We start from the raw sequence: 17218 nt of genomic DNA, 5'->3' as shown, positions 1-17218 counted from the left end.
TGATATTTGCAGATAAGACAGGAGCAGGAGCCCGAGGGGAATAAAGGCATCAGGATGTTGGATCCTGGATAAAGGATGCTTGCTGCGTAAGGTAAGAGCCTGCCGCCTGGACAAACAATCATTAATATCAATTTGACTTTGGTTCTCTGTGATTTCGAGGACGACTCCTTCTGTTTATGACTGCTGCAGGGGGCCACACACCACCGTAAATTATTTATTTACTTCATTTCGTTTACTGGCCTGCGGCAGATGCTGCTCCTGGTTTGGAGCCTCAATATTCCCGAAGAATAAACAATAAATTAAATTACCACATTTGATTGCCGGGCTCAAAACAATTTTGATATTCCCCATGAGTCCACATTGGGGTGTGCGCTGGTTTTTGTGCCCGCTTCCTGTTTCTGTCATACTTCCCATTTCCATTCGAATTTGTAAATGACTAAATGAATGCATTATGTATGGGTAGAAGGACGAAATTGATTTTTAAGTTACGAGCATACGCATTTATTCGGCAATTGGAATAACCGATTCTCGCCTGCCAATGTCAGGGAATTGCAATTCCATTTCATGCATCCTCCTCAAGGACTCGAGGATGTTATGTCCTGGGTTGGACCCGAGATTTATGGGCAAACGCACAAAAAGCGTTCATTGAAAACACATTTTCCATTTTCCCAACCACCTCCCCGGAACTTTCGCCCCATTTCGAATTGCAAATTCAATAAAGCATTATATAATATGGCCAAGACCGGAGACGCTGTCGGAGACGAAGGACCCCGCACACTCACTCACACGTGGTGCCCCCAAGATGCGAGTGCAATAATTTACAACATTTTAATCGAATTAGACGCAGCCCCCTTCTAGACTTGAAGATGGCCAGAAGAAAACGGTTCGGAAATGGTCGGAAAATGGTCACTGGCCAAGAAGCAAAATGCATTTTAAGTGCCGCAGCCTGGCAGAACTTTGGCACTTGGCAGCACAATGTGCCACCGGCAGCGGAAAGACAAAAAGAATGGCACACCCCAATAGCCAAAGGGAATCGCACTTGAACATGTGCCAGCAAATCTCCGCCAGTTGCAGGCAGCACAAAACCCATCTCACCCATCTTGCCCATCTGCCCATCTCGAATGCCAGCAACGAAATGAAAAACCATTTAAGACTTTGGCCCAAGAGATACCCGTAATTATCGCACAACATAACATACAAAAAGAGGTTGAAAGCTTTAACTAGGAATTTATTTATAAGGAAAAAGTATAGATGGAATATCAAATTTTTCATACAACTTTTAGTTAACAAAGTTAAAGGTCCTTTAATTACCTAATTCTACTTAAGTTCTTTTGAATAGTTTAAATACTGCGAAAAAGACTATTTCCATTAATTTTCCAGCTCCTTAAATCCCCTAATTTTGTAATGTAATGACTTTTTATCACAATCTAATACATAAACTGTATGTATTGTTTAAGTCTCTGTAAAACTATTGTTGTTTTCGTCTCCATAAAAAATGTCTTGACTGCCAAGCTTATTTGTTTTTCCACATATATGAGGAGTCTCTTGACATGACTAAATTTCATTTTTACCGAGTTCTGTGATGTAAATGACTCGTTTTATGTTTGAACTACTTGATTGTTATTCGTCTGTGAAGTGGAAGTACTCTCTAGAAGTTATTTGCACTACGTTCTCACGGCTCAGCATCTAGGGGTTCCTGTCATAAAAATCTCCCTCCTCAAAAGCAGCTTCCGTTTTCTCTAGATTTTTCTCTATTTTCCTCCATCTTCCCCCCCCCCCCCATCTTTTTTTTGTAGTTTTTTCTCTGTTCTTTCTTGTTTAATTTTAAACATTTGATTTCGTTCCACATGCAGGCAACGTGAGTGCAACGGGCGAAGTGGAATTGTCATAAATTCCAGGCAATAAATTTCTATTTGTTTTATTTCGCACATTTCTATTTTTCTTCTTTTTTGTATTGTGTGTGAGTTTTTCTTGCTTTCCCCGATTTTTCCACTGCCATTTTCCCTCAGCGAAGCGTGCAAAAATAAAAATGCTGCTTCTTGCTTCTTGGATTTGCGTTGACTTTTTATTCCCCGAAAAGCTGGCTGGCTTCTGGCCTGCTTTCAGTGTCAAGTCGCAGTTGCAATTTCCAGCTAGTAGCCCTGGCAAGTTAGTTATGCAGCAGCTTCCCAAAAAAAAAATAAAATAAAAAAGAATGATAATGATGGGGGATTTCTTCTACTGACTGACTACCCCTGTGTCGTGTCTCGGGGCGCTAATAACTTTTGTCTTCTCTCGGCCAAAAGGAAAATCGATGGAGCTCGTGATTGGTTAGATGGCTGGCTGGCAGGCCCCAAGGCCTGTCACAAAATCCGCTAAGCACCCGGGGAACCCCCTCTCCACACACACACACACATACTAAATGGCTGACATGTAATGAGCTCGAAAGCTGAAAATCTGAAGGCTGATAGCTGAAAAAGCTGAGAGCTGTCTTTAAGTTTTGCATAGTTTATCGGGCCTCTGGAATTTGGCTGATTCCATTAGCCTTCTTTTTTGGTCGTGTCGCCGTTTGTTATTGCATTAACCCATGGCTGCCCGCCCCAGAAAAGTATGCTATGGGAATTACAATTTGCGTGTCTCCCGCCAGAGTGAGTGCAGTAGTTGCAGTTTCTGTTGCCGCTGAATGACATGCAAACGTTGCATTATGAATGTTATTATAAAATCTCGCCCGGCTAGGAGAGGGGGGTGGTGAGAGAGGGGCAGGGGGTCTGGTGTGGTGTGCTGCAGGTTCAGCGGTGTGTGTGTATGCATTTAAACGACTCTATTTACCACAAAATGGCTGCCAAACAACAACATGCCAGCAAACAATGAACGATAATAATAATGACACAACAGCAACAACAGGGCTAGCAGCAAGCACACACTGAGAGAAATTGTAGAAGAAATTTAATAAGAAAAAATTAAAATTTCCAGGGTATTACAATTTCAGTCAGCAGCTTATTTTGCTGTGAAGGTATCATTTCCGACCCCATAAATCATATATATTCTTGATTAGCTTCGAAGGCCGAGTCGATCTAGCCATCTTTGGGCAAAAATAAAAATTTTCAATTTTTTGAAAATTTTATAAGGGGTTACATCATTAAAATTTTCAAAAATTGCAAAAATTTTTACATTTTTAAGATCTTTAATTGAGTATGCAGATTTAGGAACCTTATAAAAACTAACACAAAACAGTTTTCCAATTGTAAATGAATGAATTTTTGACCGATCTACGAAGGATTTTCTCTCTGCTAGGGTATAGAAATTCCGGCTTCCTTTCCTGCTCAATACTAATTCCCTTTTAATTACATTTCTCCCTAAGAAACCCCATTATTCTTCGAGTGTAGCTATAACAGCAGCAGCTGAAAAGGCAAATGTTGTAATGGCCAGCTGAAAAATACACTCTAGTGGGAGTTACGAGTGCCAGTACTCCCCCCTCTCCCCCTCTCCCTCTCTCTCCTTCGCTGTTTGTGCACTTTGCAGCTATTTAAAATTTAAATAATAGCAGAATACAACACAAAATAAAAAACAACAAGAGGGAGAACGAGCGAGAACCGCACGGAATAATAATAAATCATGGCAAATATATATTTTCATACGCACATGTGTGTGTTTCTATATATACTATGTATAGTGTGTTTTGCAGGCAACATTGTTGGCAGCGTTTTGCCATTTGGGCCAATGTTTTGGCCTGCTCTGGCGCCGCGTGTTGATTTAATAGTCGTGGTCACAGGCATTATGGCATGCTCATGATTGCCCCGAAAATACGTGACCCCGTAGCCCGTAGCCCGTAGCCACCCCATATAGCACATTGTTCCGGCTCCTTTTTTTTTCTTTTATGCAAATTATATTATATATGTTTGAGCTGCAAAACTGCCATTATTTATTGTGTATTTAAACAGATTACGTGTGAGCAGCAGGAGTGGGGGAGTCCAGAGCACACACATCCTTTGGCAAATTGAAAAGGCTAAAGGCAAAAGGCTAAAAGCAGAAGGCACCGGGCATCAGGCGAGAAGTGATGGCTTTGATTATGAGATGGCAGCCAACCAAGACGCCAACATCTGTAAGCCGGTGTGCAAGTGTGCCATATAAATTCAAATTCTCCACCCTAAAAAATGTTAAGAAAAAAGGACGAAGCCCGCGCTCATATGCTTCACAAATCTCGCTTAATTGTTGTTGCGGTTCTGCAATGAAATTTCATGCATTCTAATTTATGCAAATCTACACAGAGAGAGAGAGAGCAAAAAAAAGGTTAACAAAGGAGCGGCGGGGTTGCGCCTTCGGTTTTTGTTTCGTTCTGCACTTGTGCATCAGCACAATGGCCAAAAAAAAGAAAATAAATAATACAACAAAAAAAGGAAAGCCAGCTTGAAACAAAATGCAATGCCAAACAAATGCAAACCGAACGAATGAAGCTCAGCTGAGGCGAAACACATAGTCAGGCAAGCAGCCAGCGCATCGGGCCACTTGGCGTATACGTAATTCGCATTTTGGGCAACGGCAACACGAACAACAATTGCAATGGCTACGTGCCAGGAGCAGAGAGAGAGACAGGGTACAAAGAGAGAGAGAGGGAGAGGGAGGGACAGGCAGGAGGTAAACGGTATTAATGGCAGGACCTTCTTTTTTGGCAGCAGTTGGCAAGCGTAACAGAAATAGCTGCAATGCGACTTTTTCGCTTTTTGGCTGTTGATGTCTTTTGCTGTATGTCTGTATGTTGCACGTGCAATGTCTCTTACTGCTACAGATCCTGCTCCAAGTCCTTTTTCCTTCTTCTCCTGCATATATGCAGTACATACAAATCACTCGATAGAGTCTATGCAATGCTCCCACCGTAAGTAATCGAATGCTAATGGAAAACTGTTGCTCATAAATATGCCAGCCAGCAATTTGTCGAAGACAGGCCATAAAAACTACAAGGGCCATTTAACTTATGAGTGCCAATGTAGGCACCTCCCTAACCCCCCCAAGGAAAATGAAAAGACTTTTTAGAAAACCGAATCAGTAGTAGCAAAACTAGAAGCAGGAGGAATTCACAAGGATTCCCGGGCCAATTGCCAGCGGCATCAGTGGCTGGTTGGCTGGCGTCTACGGCCTCTTCAGCGTCATCAACACATCGTGTACGTGACTTTGCTAACAAAAATTAACAATTTCATTAGTGGCCTCCGTTGCAGGACGCAGGACGCTGGCTGAACACTGGATGCTGCTGGTTGCCAGTTACTGGTTTGCCAGCCTGAAGGATGGATGAAGAAGATGACGTAGTGTCAGCCGAGGCAAAGACGAGCAAAAAATCAGGAAAAGCAACAGAAGGACACTGGGAGAAATAAAGGAGTAACTATTGGTGATGTATTGAACTTAATTTTGGAATATATTTAAAGATTTTCAGTAGGTTCTGAAAGAGATATATTAGAAAGTAACTTCAAAAGTGATATTTTAGTAAAGAAAAGTATGAAGTACGAATTTATTTTGAGGGGAATAATATTAAATATAGTCAATATATTGTATTACTTTAAATTTAGTCCGAAAAATCCTTGTAGGTTATCTAAAAAGTAAAAACAATCAATCAAGGGAAAATTTTGTATATCCTTTACAAGTCTTTTAATAATTGTAAGTATCTTTTTGTTATTAAGTATTTGTATTATTTTATTTTAGTGACACTTTCCCCGCTGTGTAATCTAAAAGAGAGGGAAAAAAAGAATAGAAAAAAGCTGACGGAGAGCAAAAAAAAAATTGCTGCCACTTATCAAACAGACGCCCACACCCACACTCACTTCCTGTCTGTCTGTATTTGGTCCTCCATTCCGAGAGTGTGTGTGTGTGTGTGTGTGTGTGTGACAAACTAACGAACCGCGTTGTCCTCACACGCCCCCTGCCTTGGCCCTTGGTGTGTGCCGCCCACTGCCACCTCTGCAGTCATTTACAATACGTCTAAAAAGGCGCTGCGTGCCGTACGTGCATCAAGTGCGCTTCAAATGCACTTCATTGCCTCCGAGACACACACACACCCACACACACACTCCTCGGCAATTCACACCCACATATAGAGTGCTTAGGCTTTGTGCAGCACAAAGTAAATGAAATCGTGTAAGAGCAAAGAGGAGCAGCTGGAAAAAAAAACGGCTAAAAGAAATGGAAAAAATCACAAGAAAATACACACACACGGCAGAGACATCAAAAAGCGCTGGCTCAGTTGCCGCTGCCACCTTTTAGATACACACACACACACACTCACAGGATACCCGCACTCGCAGGATACCCGTACTTGCAGATACCCTTACTCACAGATGCCCGCACACACAGACACACATTCGCACACAATCAATTGCCTAAAGTAGTTTGTAAAATGGGATAAAGTTGCAGTAAACTGGGTATACCGCTGCAAAAGGATTCCCCGAGACGGTCTCTCTAATGAAAACGTAAAATCCAGCCGCACTTATCTCCTCCTTTTCCCCAGCTGAATTTTCCAAGCTTTATTTGCCCAAGATTTGTGAGCAAACATACATGGATTTCGGTTGGGGTTTTCTCAACGTCTTTACGGTACTCGCTCTTGGTTTTTCCTCGATTTTCTTTTCGTTTTCTTTTCTTTTTTTCTTGCGCCCGACTTGTTCTTTCTTATTATTTCGATTTACTCGTATCTGGCGTATCTGGTATATCTGCTGGCTCCTTGCGAAAGGCACCGCACTGCAGTCATTTTACTCGAGACCCCCTTGGGCAATTTTAAGGTCCTTCTTGCTCCCCCTGCCCGCGATCCCTTCGATTCCAATGCTTCGAATTCTTAGCCGTATTTTTGGCCCCAAAACTCCTCCGTCCTCCTTCTCCTTTTTTTTTTTTTTTGATTTTTGCCTGATTTTCCCCGAGTGCGCTTGAAATTTTGAGGGCAGCCAAGTGAATCTGTCAAACGGCAAATACGAGTAAATAATAAAATCAAGTTGCCGGGCTGGTAATGTGCTCGAAATTGATTTTTTGTTGTGCCAGACAACAGTTTTTTTTTTTTTTTTGGGGATTGAAGAGAGACACAATTGGGCAATGAGGGAGGGTACAGGGGGCACTGGGCAAATATTTGGTCAAAAATTGCCAGGCAGGTGTTTAGGGGGGCTTCGTGTTTGTTTGAACTCTTTAGCAAGGACATGGGGGAAACGGTGTGGGGAAAACAGTTTTGTGAGCCTTTAAATTAGTTTTGTTGTTTCACAGTTAAAGTGAAAAGCTGGATACTTTAATAAGGTTTTCTATAAGGTTGATGTTTCACATTTAAGGAGAAAGGCAGGATACTTTAATAGGGATTTCTTTTAGTTTGTTGTTTAACATTTAAGGTACCAAAAAGTGGTTAAGAGCTTAGGCTTTTAAGCAGAATCTTTGGTATTTATAAAGTATATAACTTTCATAAGATAATGTTAGAATTATAAGCTTTTTTTCAATTAATTTTTATAGGTTTCTTTTAAAACTAAGAGCTAGGAGCTCTCCCGGTTTGTATCCTTGAAAGCTTTAATATTGAAGCAAATGCAAAGTGAATCTCTTTATTTTTTTGGCAGGCCTGTCCTGTCAGCTGAAATGCTCGCTGGGACGCAACGAAATCCCCTAAATCAATAAAAGTTTCGATGGCTTAATACCAAAACGGAAGCGGTGCTGGCAGCGGCGACGACAGTCGCTAAGTCGACGAAAATATGCCGCCATTCGGTGCCTCCTTGGGGGTACTCCATGCCGTTTGCTGGGTTCAGGGTGCTATTATTGCATTCCCAGTGCACTACATTTTTTATTGACTTAGTTTCGAGTGGCAGCGGTGCCGCAAAGTTTTGCAACTCTTCTATTTTTTGGCAGAAAGGGGGAACCATTATTGGGGAGCTGCCTACTTTAGGCGTTGTCTGGCGATAGTTTTTTTTGGCTTTGCGATTACAAATGAGATTTATACGGCCATTTCCGTGCCATTAGAGGAAGTGCAGGGCAGGCCAGAATCTCTGTGCCTAGTCGAGTGTGCAGCCATAAAGAAAACCGAGGGAAAATCGGGGGAAAAACCAAACCAAATGTAAGAAAAAAAAAACAAGTATAACTTTTAACCTTTCCCCCCTCTTTGCTCATATTTTCCCTTGGTCTTGTCGCATTAACCGACGCTTTTTCATTTACTTCCCTTGCAGGCCAACTTGTCAGCGGAGCGGCACGCCTAATGTCCTTTTGATAGGCTCTCCTCGGCGTCTGGATGTGTCCACTGCAGCAGCGTCGGCGCCAGACCCTTGATAAATTATCATGTGAGGATGCAGATGCAGGATGCTGGCTGCTGGCTGCAGGAAGCTAAAGCTGGAGGATGTCCTGGCAGCTGGCAGCAGCAAATGATGGTGTGCATAGGAACTAACTGGCGAAAAAACCGCTCACCTGCGACGATTTTTAATCTATTTTAAATGATTGTAATGGTACGGTGCGACCGGATGATGGTTCACAACGACCGTGTCCTTTCAACGGGTCGGTGGGACTTTCGTCCGTTTGTAACGCCATTTGTCAGCGATTTATCAGTGTCCCCGGGATTATTTATGATGTCGCCTTAAACATACACCAGTATATTGTATATATACATAAATATATATCTATGTGTCGCATCTGCTGTCTATCGATAGTGGCATTAATTGATTTGTAATTGCATCCGGCGGTGTGAAATTAATGCTAAAACGATTGCTACTGTGTTAATAAATTGTGATTGCAACTTTTAAATACATGTATTTTAATATTTATTTATGTAATATATATATATATATATATTTCATTTGAACAATCGATTATATCTTTTTGAATGGGATAACAACAAGCGAAACGTTTGTCTTCTGGGTCTCTGCGTGCACGAGAATAATAATAATAACAATATTTGATATTTGAGGGATAAAAACTAGGCGACTCTCTCTATCTCAATAACATTAACATGCTTGGTCTTTACAAATAGATAATTGTATAAATAATTTGACTATTGACTAGGGATAAATTTGTCGTATTTGCTTCATGTGTTTTCCTTTTTTTCTTTTTTGCTAATTATTTGCTAATGTTTATATTTGGATAGCATTCCAGACCGGAAATGCAGCAGTGGAATAAATAGAACATCGAATGGATTGCACTGGGGGGGGCGTAGGCATCTAACTACTTAGCACTACAATGGATGCGCAAATTCATGAGACAGCGGCGAGATTCTTGTGCCATTTTTGGATTTAAAGTTGAAATTTTAGATTTTTCGATTTCCTTTTCCGCTTTCAATTCGCCGCATTTTCGCTTATTCACCACTTGGGTGTGCAACTGGGCTAGAGCGGGGTTCTTAACTAGACTACGGTCAAGTTTCTTCGTTTGGCAAGAAAAAAGGAGCTTAGCTTAGCTGTCCTCCAGGACTCCTATGAGATGTAGAGCTCCACGCAGGAATTGGTCACTAGGGGCGTGGCAGCGGCCACTCCGCCGGCTCCTTGGCTGCCCGTCTTTAAGGGAGGCGCCGCTGTTGCCGCTGCCGCTGGCGGAGCAGTGGCATGGTTCGTATCTATGCTAAGCGGCATTTGAGAGGATGTTGCTTCCGCCTCCTGAGTTGATCCTGTTTCCCCTGTGGGCGTGGCCCCTTCACTTGCTAATCCATTCACTGCAATGGCCGGCACGGACATCTTGCTCGAACCAGATCCCGAACCGGAAATGGAGCTGGAACTGGAGCTAGAATTGGAGTTGGACCCACTGCCGGGAAATTGCCTAGCGCCCGGCACAAAGGACACCGCTGTCTTGGTGGGCGTGAGTATCAGGCCTGCGGTGGTGTGGGGTATGGCCACACCAGGTGGCGATAGAGGCGAAGGCGGAAAGAAGTCCAGAGGATACTGAAATGAAGAAGAGTTTGTTAATGGTTCGTTATGTGTAATAGTATTGAATATAGTATTCGGATTAAAATTATAATACCCTGAAAGGGTATAAAAGTCATCTTCGATTTAAGAAAAATATATATATAATATATGTATATATATATACATGGCGTATACTTAACATGAAAACACTAAAATTAAGTATACGCCATGTGTGTGTCTTAAGGGAGAATAGTTAACAAATTTATAAAGATAACTAGATCCAGTTAAAAAGCAGGCTTAGCAATGAAATTATAAGATCGAATCTGAAATCGATTATAGAAAAGCATCCAATTTTTATGACAAATCAAATTTTAAAAATCTCATAACTCAGCCAAAAATGCATTAATTTCAATTCGGAAAGCGTTCCCGTGTTAGTTTTTATTAGGTTAATAAATCTGCATACAAAACTAAAAATTTCAAAAAATTCAAATTTTTATAATTTTTTTCACAATTTTAACCATGTAACCCCTTATAAAATTTTCAAAAAATTTAAAATTTTTATTTTTTGCCGGAGATAGCTAGAAAGATTCGTCTGTTGATGCTGATCAAGAATATATAAGATTCATGGGGTCGGAAATGACTCCTTCACATAGCTATTAGCTTCGAACTAAAATGACAAAACCCAAAAATGGTAGTATTAAAACTAACGAAAATGTTAACAATTTTATAAGAATAAAATCCAATTAATTTCATGAAGCTTTTGTGATATCTTTCTGCTCTTTTCTTAAGAATTTCCTACAGAATTCAGCTATTATACTGATTGATATCCCTATCATATCGTAATATAATAGCTTTAAATTTCTTACCAAAGGTTGCGATGGCGAATGTGCTCCCGGCTGACTGAAGTAAGTTGTGGGCGAGACGGGCGGACTTGGGTAGGGCCAGTAGACAAGTGGAGGCGGATAGAAGGCCGACGCCGGGTGGTGCGGATGCGAATGGGGATGGGCGTGGTGTGGGTGGTGGTGCGATCGAGGCGTGGCCAGCAGCGGAGTGTGAGGAGGCGGCGGCGGCGGACCTGCTCCATAGGCGGGGAATGGAGCACCAAAATGAGCGCCCAACACAGCGGCACCTAGACGAGGAAACAAAAAAAAAAGAATAGGTTATTATAAGATCAGATTTCTTCAAATTTCCAGGGGGATAACTAGCGAAAAACAGGGTATTTCTGAGGCTGGGGGAGCTATTGGTAATTGGTAAGGGGTAATTGGTGTTGTGAGTATGACTTGACATATACAAGATATACAGCAGATCCTTGGGTTCCTAGCTTTTATCTATTCGCTTTATAGTTCCTTTTCTCTTGGGTTACTTTGGTTAGTTAGTGATCTTAATTCCGTAGCTAGTGGGGTTAGTCGGTGGGGTTTTAGGTTTTTTTTTGGGGGGGGTTAGCAGGGGGAAAATCGTATTCAATCACTCACCGTTTAGACATTGCAATGGTAGGAGAGACATATATATATATATAGTACTTGGTAGTTGGAACGAGTATCTTACCACCTCACCACCAGAGACCATGAAAACAGTTGCGCACAACGAGAGTACAAGTACAAATTTGGAACATGTTTTTAGCCAATTGATTGTTGATTGTTTGTTGTTGAGTAATTTTGAGTCGATTGTTGTACGAGTATATTGTTTTAATCCAAGCACCAGGCCCCTCAAGAGTGGCCGTATTGATATTATGCACCCGAAGGACAACTGCGCCGAGTTACATACAGGATGCGTCTATGGACTAGTACGATCATGATGGACATTCCACTTAAAGTTACGAGAGCACCGAATATATATAAATATATTATATATATGCAGCTAGAACAGTGACGGAAACAGAAACCAATTACACACGCCATATGCCGACTCCGATTCCATTAGATCCACTGAAAGTCCGCTGAAAACGCGATCGAGTGTAAAAGCTAAGCCCAAGCCCCGGATACCCCAGTTACATGTGTACATATAATATATAGAGGGGTGTGTCTATGAGAGGGTGTATGGTGTGGGTCACGGGATCAGGGATATTATAGGGGAGTTGCGGGTTACTGTCCAGGAGAATCGGTCTCACTTTTGGGGTTAGTAGGGAGTATCTAAACCCATTAAATGACTTATTTTTTCGTGGGGCGGGGGGTTGTATTAGTTAGATCGATCTATTATCCTCTACTCGTCGAGATATAAGACACACACAGAGAGCGACAGGGATGATAAAAGATATAGATAGATAGATAGAGAGAGAGAGAGCGTAGGCGGTATGTCGTATTTTTATTGATGTAAAAAATTAATCAAAGATTGTTTCACTAAACATCTAATGGTAATAAAAAAGAATGGAATATCAAAAATTGTAAAAAATGTTTCCAGAGAAAAAAACATTAAAAACTGTTTGCCTTTTGTGCGTACAAACTAGTTAAGTAGAGATATTATTGATTATGTGTGTGTGTTGGTTGTTTAAAGTGGCCACAGAACCCGCTCGGAAGCCACTCGATTGCCATAAGACTACTAAGACTATAAGGTTAAATTAGGCTAAGGATTAGGCTAGGCGCTGGCTAACTTCCCCATGCCTTTCTCTTGCCAAGCTCGATATAACATATTTGGATATAGTCCCAAGCCGAGCGGAACTGAGTGTTAGACGCAGTAGCAGGAGGAGGAGCAGAGAGGACGGGATCTCAGGGGGGAACTCCCTCTTGGAAGGACGCAGACAGGAAGCTTGGTGGTGTGTGTGTGTGTAAAGGGGATGTAAACCCGATTCACCATTCACCAGTTATCCATCCAGACTAGACACACACGCACACACTATCTATATATGTATATGTATGTTTGTTTAGACACTAAAGCGGACCCAAGACTTACAACAAGCTTTAGATAGAGTATCTCTAGTTGATCCCGAGACTAAATTAGTGATGACAGAGAACACACACACACAGACAGTGAGAGGGAGAGATATATATATATCTGTATAGAGTAGAGAGTGATAGGTATAGAGAGTACTATCCCAATTTGCGACTAACACCAGTTACGCACACTTAAGAGCTACACCATCTAGATCTAGGCACTATTTATAGGGTATTGCAAGTCAAAACGATGAGATTATCATTATTATTAATTGTTTGATTAATTAGTTAGCGGCCATGGAGAGAGGCAGGGGACAAGTCTTGCCATTTCATCATCATTATCATTCTCATCTTACAGCTAGCATGTATAAATGTTTAAATATATATGTGTATAAATCGATGGGCACACAACTGACTCCACCGATCGAATGTTATTCAAGAACTGGGTATCATTATATCGTCTATATATGAATGTTTATATAGACTCGCTTAGCCCGTAAACAGTTCTCGGTATCGTATCGATATATATTTATATTGGATTTGGGTTTCGGTTTCAAAATTTCAGCTTAAATATGCGCTTGAGCCAACACCTGACGTCGTTCATGGCGGGAGCTTGGCTATCTTGGGGCTTGTAAAAGGAGAAGGAAGGTTCTTCCAAAAAAGGGGGAGTAAACATTAAAATTAGATTGCACTGCCAATAGAGAGGCCACCCTCTCGCCATGAACCACGTTAGCCTCTGTTGATTGCCTTCGAATCGGTTGGGAGGGACGGACAAGTTATATATACTATATAGGTATATAAATATATAGTTCTGACCTTCCCCCCTCTGCCTTAGATACACACGCCTGCACACACAAACACCAAGCGTTTAAGAATTTAAGATTGTGAAATGCTAAGTAGAACACAAGTGATCACAGGACACTTTTGAATCCCTTTTTTTTCTAAATTCCCTTTGGGTTAGCCCATTGTACAAAATGCAGATGTGTGTGGGTGAGCAGTGCTTCAGTATGTGTGCGTGTGTGTGTGTGTGCCCACGTGTGTGTATAAGGTTTAAGGGTTTTTCCCCGGATTTGATCAGGTGATGTATAACTCTTGAAATATTACGAGCATCAGGTAGATACAAAGATATATCTTATAACTTTTTATATAGTTCCTTAAACCACTTGATCAGATCTGGTAAATTCCCTTGGCATATTATATATATATATGATTATAGTAAGTATTATTCGCTTAGACCATAGACAAGTATGCTTAGGCTACTACGAGTACTCCATACAAGAAAAGTACTTAAGTCTACGTTCCAAGTTGGTAATTAAGCTCTAGAGAATGTCTGGTATGCAGGTGTGTGAGTGTTGCCACGATGGTACATATGATATATATGATATCTATGATATATGGTTACTAAATGTGTGGTATGTATGTGTGTGTGCTTTTAAATGCGGGTTTAACTTTCGCATATTATGAACGAGCGAACGAACGAACAACACCCATCGCCCACTCGCGGAATGTGCCCGAAGTGCTGGAGATTTGTTGGGGGATATAATATCTCCCGATCCCTATCTATATGCCCGGATTGTAGTAGGAATAAACGCTACTGGGCGTACGGGTCAGAGCCCGCTTAGCCGCACTGGCCGCCGCTGCTGCTCCGGCTGCATCCTGCTGGAAGGCATTCTCATACGAACGCTTCATGGAGCTGCCCGCCGTGGAGCCGGCGGATGAGGCTGCCGCTGCCGCTCCAGCGCCTGCTCCAGCTGCAGCTGCTGCTGCTGCCCCCGCAGCGGTGGGCATATAGCCCAACTGAAAGGGCGGCAGATAAGCAGCCGCGGGACGTTGCATCAGCACAAACTGCGGCTGGTGGCCTTGCTGTAGCATTGCACTGGCATAAAGCTGCTGTTGCTGCTGCTGCGCCTGCTGGTGCTGCAGATACAGGTGCGGATGCTGTTGCAGCATGGCGCTGGCATAGAGCTGCTGCTGTTGCGCCTGTTGCACCTGCTGCTGCTGTTGCTGCTCGGCAGCCAAAGCAGCTGCCGCCGCCTGCTGGCGCACCAGGAGACTCTGCTGGGCAATAAACTGGGCCTGCTGTTGGGCCAGCAGGGCGGGCGTGGAGCCCGCTCCTGCCGCTGTTCCTGGTGGCGGCAATGAAAACGGATTGATGGAGTAGCTTGGGGGAGCCAGGGCCACCGCTGCACTCTGCAGCGAGGCAGCGTTATGAGCAGCAGCAGCAGCCGCCGAGGGTTGAGCGGCCATGAAGGAAGCCAATCCACCGGCGGCTGAAAGATTCGGCAGCAAGGCCGAAGATGGTGGCAATCCATGATGAGCAGCAGCGGCAGCGGCGGCTGCAGCAGCTACCGCGGAGTGGGCATGACCCGGGTGCGTATGGGGATGAGTGTGCGTGTTGTGTGAGTGGGAGCCGCCCAGCGGACTGAGCGGACTGAGCGACTGGGTAACTGAACCGGCGGTAGAGCTAACCGTCGGCGACTGACCGCCGGCCGCCGAACTAAACATACCCGAGGTGGCCGCCAGCAGCGAGGTCTGCTTATGGGCATGGCCAGCGTGATGAGGTTGCGGCGGCTGGGCCACTGGGGAGGCCAGGCCGCCATTGAGGACCATGTTCATGTCGTCGCCGGAGCACTGGAACACTTCGATGTAGCGGAACTTCTTGCCGAAGACCATGTACTGGTTATGCTTGCGCTGGGCACACAAACGGGCCGAGTCCTCCGAGTCCATTTGGATGAAGGCCTCGCCACTCGGATGGCCCTGTAATAGAATCATGAAAGTTATCTTAAAAATTCCTTGCTAATATTGATTTCCTAGACTCACCTGCGCATTGATCACCATATGCACACCCTGGTAGATAATGTGCTTGGCAAAGTCATCCAGGAAGTGGAGTATATGCTCGACCATCGCCTCATAGGGTAGTCCGCGCAGCCGAATGCAGTTCTTGGTGGTGCCCGAGGTGATGAGGTGCTGTGTGGGGAGAGTGAGAGCGGCATGGGGCACCGGAGGGCAGAGGTTAGCTGTCTGTGTGGCTGCGAGGCTGTGGCCGAGGCTGTGGGCACCCACCTGCGGCAGCAGCGGCAGCTGCATCGTCGGCAGCTGGGCGATCAGCGGCGGTTGACTGTGATTGCCGCCCGACTCATAGTTCTTGGGATCCATCGATCGATTGAGCACCTGCTGCACCTCAGCGGTTGTAGACCGAAAGAGCTCGATGTACCGCTGCCCGATGGATTCGCGGTGCCGTCCCAGAGCCTTGGGTGCGTCCGTCTCATGGGCGAACAGAACGAAGGCATCTCCGGTGGCCCGTCCGTCTGGTTTCTTCACAAACAGCACGCCCTCGCTACCGTCCAGAACATGACAGGGCGCCGTGTCGCCAGTGGTGAAGAAATCCAACTGGAAAAGGGAGAAACATAATTAATTAGTTGGTTTTATTATTTGTATTATCGTAACAAAGGGTAACTAAGCTAGTTTCTTAGTAAAAGCTTAGATTTTAATACAGCTCTGATACTAATCTTATGTGTAGTAAGTTTAGGGTTTCATTCTGAGTTACATCTGTTTATCTATTTCTTTGAAATAAAGTATATAGCTTACAAGAAATCATATTAAAAGTACTTGGACTGAATCAACAATTCAATTTCATTCAATGTTCAAATAATTTCATAGAATAAGAAATGGAAATAGAAACCCATAAGCGCCTGCTCTGAATCAAATCCATTGTTCTATATCTTTATATACTTTATATACTCACCACTTGCTTGGCGGTGGCATCATAGGGCAGACCCCTCATCCTAATGATCACCTGGGCGCCCTTGGAGAGGAAAGCCTGCGCCTCATTGGACGCTCCACCGGCAATGGCCAGGAAATCATCCCCAGAGGCCCGATACACCTCAATGTACCGGGTGCCAATGTGATGCTTGTGCCGCTTGAGTGCCATGTCGCGATGCTCCTGGGACACAAAGCGAATGAGGGCCTCGCCGTTCCGCCGTCCCAGCGGTGAGAGGCAGAGTGCCACGCCGCCCCTGGAAAAGAGGCAGAATGTAAATCAAATTGGAAGATAAAGTAGGTCGCTTGTAATCGCGACGGGTGTGACCCATGAACTGGCTTATCAATGGGTTGCATTCGATTGGATTAAGTTTGGTTTTGAGTTGGATTTTATTGGGCTTTCACAACACACATCTCGGACACACTCACTTGGCTACGTTGAGGCCGCGAAAGAACTTGGCTATATCCTGGTCACTGCTCTGCCAGGGCAATCCTCTGGCCCGCACTATGCAGTTGCCGTCGATCTCGTCGTCAATTGAGCTGCAGGAAAAAAGGGCACAAGGGGTTAGTAAGTAAGTAAGTAAGTAAGTAACTAAAAGTGCTGCCTATCCTTATGCAACACGTGTGCTGGGGATGGAGCCTTTTGGGAAAACGGCGTCGCAGTCACGTTCCGCCATGCAGCCAGAGTTCTTGGCGATTATCGAGTCGCATAAACATTTTCTGCTGACTCTCCCAAACACACACATACTACCACTAAGCAGAATGTCATGCATAAATGGGCCAGCCAGC

At 43.7% G+C, this 17218-nt stretch overlaps 1 protein-coding gene and 1 long non-coding RNA gene across 23 annotated transcripts in view; one reads left to right on the top strand and one right to left on the bottom strand.

Moving 5' to 3' along the window:
* The window catches only part of LOC147644484 (uncharacterized), a 25676-nt gene extending 16961 nt beyond the window's left edge, over positions 1-8715 (top strand). For both annotated transcript variants that reach the window (XR_015270356.1, XR_015270357.1), the window contains exon 2: positions 13-8715. This is a non-coding gene — a long non-coding RNA (uncharacterized LOC147644484). The remainder of the gene's footprint in view (positions 1-12) is intronic.
* fus (epithelial splicing regulatory protein fusilli) overlaps positions 8709-17218 on the bottom strand; it is a 22434-nt gene continuing 13924 nt past the window's right edge. For 7 of the 21 annotated variants that reach the window (XM_020945551.2, XM_086826799.1, XM_020945552.2 and 4 more), the window contains 4 exons: positions 16859-16969; positions 16416-16686; positions 15491-16060; positions 12086-15427 (listed from right to left, as the gene is read on the bottom strand). In XM_020945551.2, the coding sequence (XP_020801210.2) occupies positions 14231-15427; positions 15491-16060; positions 16416-16686; positions 16859-16969 (2149 nt within the window). In that variant the 3' untranslated portion in view covers positions 12086-14230. Of the gene's footprint in view, positions 9840-10669; positions 10933-12085; positions 15428-15490; positions 16061-16415; positions 16687-16858; positions 16970-17218 lie in introns of those variants that run through there. The other 14 variants (XM_086826807.1, XM_086826808.1, XM_086826806.1 and 11 more) reach the window with 3 other exon arrangements.

This window comes from Drosophila serrata, unplaced genomic scaffold (genome assembly GCF_035046125.1).
Source record: "Drosophila serrata isolate PLE 108 unplaced genomic scaffold, ASM3504612v1 contig_165, whole genome shotgun sequence".
NCBI lineage: Eukaryota > Metazoa > Arthropoda > Insecta > Diptera > Drosophilidae > Drosophila > Drosophila serrata.
Note: the sequence above shows the minus strand (reverse complement) of the source record. Positions and strands in the feature narration are given on the sequence as shown.